The 3,474-nt window shown below is 39.4% G+C and overlaps 1 protein-coding gene across 5 annotated transcripts in view; it reads right to left on the bottom strand.

The window, feature by feature from the left end:
- The window catches only part of LOC106876481 (syntaxin-binding protein 5), a 433,849-nt gene extending 433,215 nt beyond the window's left edge, over window positions 1-634 (bottom strand). For 2 of the 5 annotated variants that reach the window (XM_052976466.1, XM_052976465.1), the window contains exon 1: window positions 315-634. In XM_052976466.1, coding sequence (XP_052832426.1) covers window positions 315-455 — 141 coding nt within the window. In that variant the 5' untranslated portion in view covers window positions 456-634. The remainder of the gene's footprint in view (window positions 1-314) is intronic. The other 3 variants (XM_052976467.1, XM_052976468.1, XM_052976469.1) reach the window with 3 other exon arrangements.
- Between the last annotated feature and the right edge of the window lie 2,840 nt (window positions 635-3,474).

The following is a 3,474-nucleotide window of genomic DNA, read 5'->3' on the forward strand; positions in this document are numbered from 1 at the left end:
TATATAATTAATTAATAATAGGATGAATTCTTTTATAAGAATTTATCAAGTAGCTAACGTGAAAAAAAACATCATAAGGGAAAAAAAATCCATCATTTATTCCCCCAGTGGGAGGTAATATACTGTACTATAATCATAATGTGCTCGATGCACGAAAGTAGAGCTATAATAATAATAATAATATTGCATGTGTGTGTGCTTGTTTATGTGTGTCAATGTGCACGCGATTCTGTGTGCATGTATGTATGTGTGTGTGTGTGTATGTGTGCACACGCGTGCGCGTATCTGTTGCATTTGTTCCATGGTTCCCTTACCTTGCAGATCTCGAAGTGTTCCGAACGCAATGTTTCTGTAATGTCCAATTCAGTTTTGGCTGGAGTGTTCACTGACGACCTTAGGCCGTCCAGCACTCCTTTTATTTTAAATTTCTTCATTTTATCCATCACCGTTGACATGTTAAATGTCGTTTAGGTTGCGAGACAAGTAACATTTCCATAAGAAAAAGCCAGTGACACTTCACCATTGCCCGCGCCAACTGCCACGCTACTACTATTGCAGCAACTGCTGCTGCTGATGTTATTATTATTATTACTACTTCTTTCTCCTTTTTTTTTTAATTCTCAACTGCTGCTAGAAGTAGTGATAGCGGTGGTGGTGGTTAAATATGGTAGTAGAGAAAGTACGCTTGTTGAAAGGGGGGCGATTGATAGAGAGAGAGAGGGGCAGGCTGAAGGGGATGAGTAGTGGTTGATACACAGAGAGGGAGGGATGAGATGATTAGTGGTTGATAGAGAGACGGAAAGAGTGACAGAGAGAATGAGTAGTAGTTATTAGAGAAAGAGATAAACAGACTAAGGATGAGTACTCGTTGATAGAAAGAGGAAAAAGAGACGAAAGGAGGGCGAGTTATGGCTGACAGAGAGAGAAAAAGAGACAGTGACAGGAGGATGAGTAGTGATTGATAGAGAGATTGGGGGTATGAGAAAAGAGTAAGAGCGAGGAAAGAGGAGATAGAGAGGCAAAAAAGAATAATACAGAAAGAATAAGAAGAAATTTTAAAAAGTGCGGAATATTGCTGGGGAATTAATACTAGAGAAGTAGGTGAGAGAAAGAGAGAGTAAAAAGCAGAAGTAGAGTGGAACTGCCAGAGAATGAATAAGAGGGAGAGTGAAAGAGAGAGAGAAAGTGAAACAGCAGTTAAAGAGAGAAAAGGAATAATGCTGTTAGGGAGGGGTTGAAAGATTAAAAAGAGTAAAAGAGGGAGTAGTGCTGTATAAATGGATATTAGAGAGAGAGAGTTGTATTAGTGAATGAATAGAGGTTCGTAAAGCGAGGGAGAAGTGAGAGGTGGATATAAGAAAGGGAGTAGTAACATAAAGAGGGTTACGATTAGGTAGTGACGACAGAAAGAGAGAGAAATGAAGGGGTGTAGTGTCTAATAAAAGGAGTAGGGAAGGAATTGAATACTAAATTATACAGAGCTGGAGTGTGTGTATGAGTATGTGTGTATGTATGAGTGAGAGAGAGAGAGAGAGAGAGAGAGAGGGAGAGAAAGTAAAACTGGCAAAGTGAAAGTATGAGGGGTAAGAAAAAATAGAGAGAGGGAGAGAGTTGATTAGTGAATGAGCATTAAGTGATAAAGAGGGAGTTTTAAAAGAGTAAAAGTGAGAGTAGTATTGCAGAGTAAGAGAAGGGAAAGGAGAGAAAAGAGTGAGAGAGAAGTAGTTTATAGAGAAAGGGCTGGAGAAAGAAAGAGAGGTGAACTGTTAGCAGATATTCGATAGATAGAGAGTGTTGAGGGAGGTGTAAAACGACAGATGAACTTGTGTTAGAGAGAGGATAGCGTATAGTGATGGTGGTGGTGGTAGTTATATTGATAGACATACATATAAAACAAGGAAGTAGAAAGAAATGTATTCAACAGTTGATATGTGTGTTTGTATACGTGTGTGTAGGTGTGTGGAGAGAGAGACTAGCCAACAGTTGATATAGAAAGAGTACACGTAGTAAAGAGAGGGGTAGTGAGAGACTAGCCAACAGTTGATATAGAAAGAGTACAAGTAGTAAAGAGAGGGGTAGTGAGAGACTTGACAACAGTTGATATGAAAAGAATATAAGCAATAAAGAGAGGGGTTGTTGCTTGTATTGCCAATTTATTGAGTGGGACGAATGTTATTGATAGAAAGCTTGAGTTGGTTATTAGAGGGGAGATAGGGAAGAAGGGGCAATAGATATAAAAGAGAAAAGAGAGAGAGAGAGAGAGAGAGAGTGAAATAGATAGAAAAAGAAATGATGAAATGGAAAGACAGAGGGGGAGAGAGAGAGATGAAGAAATAATGAATGGGGCAAAACAAAAAGACGTACGATAGAGGAATGCATAGAAATGGAAAGTTAAGGAGAAAGAGAGAATGAGAGACAGAGAAATGGAGGGAATGATCTAGAAAGGAAGGAAAGCAGAGAGAGAGTGAGAGGGGGAAGAGAAATAAACAGAAAAAAAATAGAGAGCAGAAAAGAAGAATGCGTAAAAGTGAAAGTGAAAGTAAAAATCAACAGTTGATAATAGAAAGGGTATATATCGCGGATATGAACGATGTATATAGAGAGTGAGGGGGGCGGGAGAAGAGAGAAAGATCTAGAAAGGAAGCAGTGAGAGAGAGAGAGAGAGAGAGAGAGAGAGAGGGAGGGAGAGAGAGAGAGAGGGGAGAGAGAGAGATAGATAGACAAACAGATAGAGAAAAAGAGTGAAAAGAAGGCTATGGAAAAAGAAAGTAAAATTCAACAGTTGATAATAGAAAGGGTATATATATATATATATATATATATATATATATATATATATATATATAGAGAGAGAGAGAGAGAGAGAGAGGTGAGGAATGGTTGCATTTAGAGTAGAGGGGACATAGTGTAAAAGAGACGAGAGAGTGAGAACGTGTGTGTGTGTGTGTGTGTGTGTTATTGTGTGTGCGCGCGTGTTATTGTGTGTATGCAGCAACAGTAGATGTGGCGGTGGTGGAGAAGCTTATGGTGGAGGTGGAGGTGGTGATAGTATAAATAGCAATAGTAGTTGTTGTAATAGTAGTAGTAGTAGTAGTAGTAGCAGCAGCAACAGCAGCATTAGGATATTACAGCAATAGTTCATACAGAGCTGGAACGTGCGATGCAACAGCAGCTGCAATAGTGATCACTGTAGTGCATTAAAAAAAAAAAACATGACAACAGCAGCAGCAGCAGCAGCAGTAGTAGCAGCAGCGGTAGCAGCAGCAGCAGTAGTAGCAGCAGCAGTAGCAGCAGCAGCAACAACATTGTGTAAACGTTTGTGTTTGTATGCCTGTGTGCGTTTGTGTGTGTGATGTATGTTGTGTACGCTTTTGTCTGTATGTATGTATGTGTACTCTTGTGTACATGACTGTATTCTATATATGTGTGTGTGTGTGTGCATATGTGTTTGTGCACATGTATACACATGTGTTT

This window comes from Octopus bimaculoides, chromosome 24 (assembly GCF_001194135.2).
Source record: "Octopus bimaculoides isolate UCB-OBI-ISO-001 chromosome 24, ASM119413v2, whole genome shotgun sequence".
Lineage (NCBI taxonomy): Eukaryota > Metazoa > Mollusca > Cephalopoda > Octopoda > Octopodidae > Octopus > Octopus bimaculoides.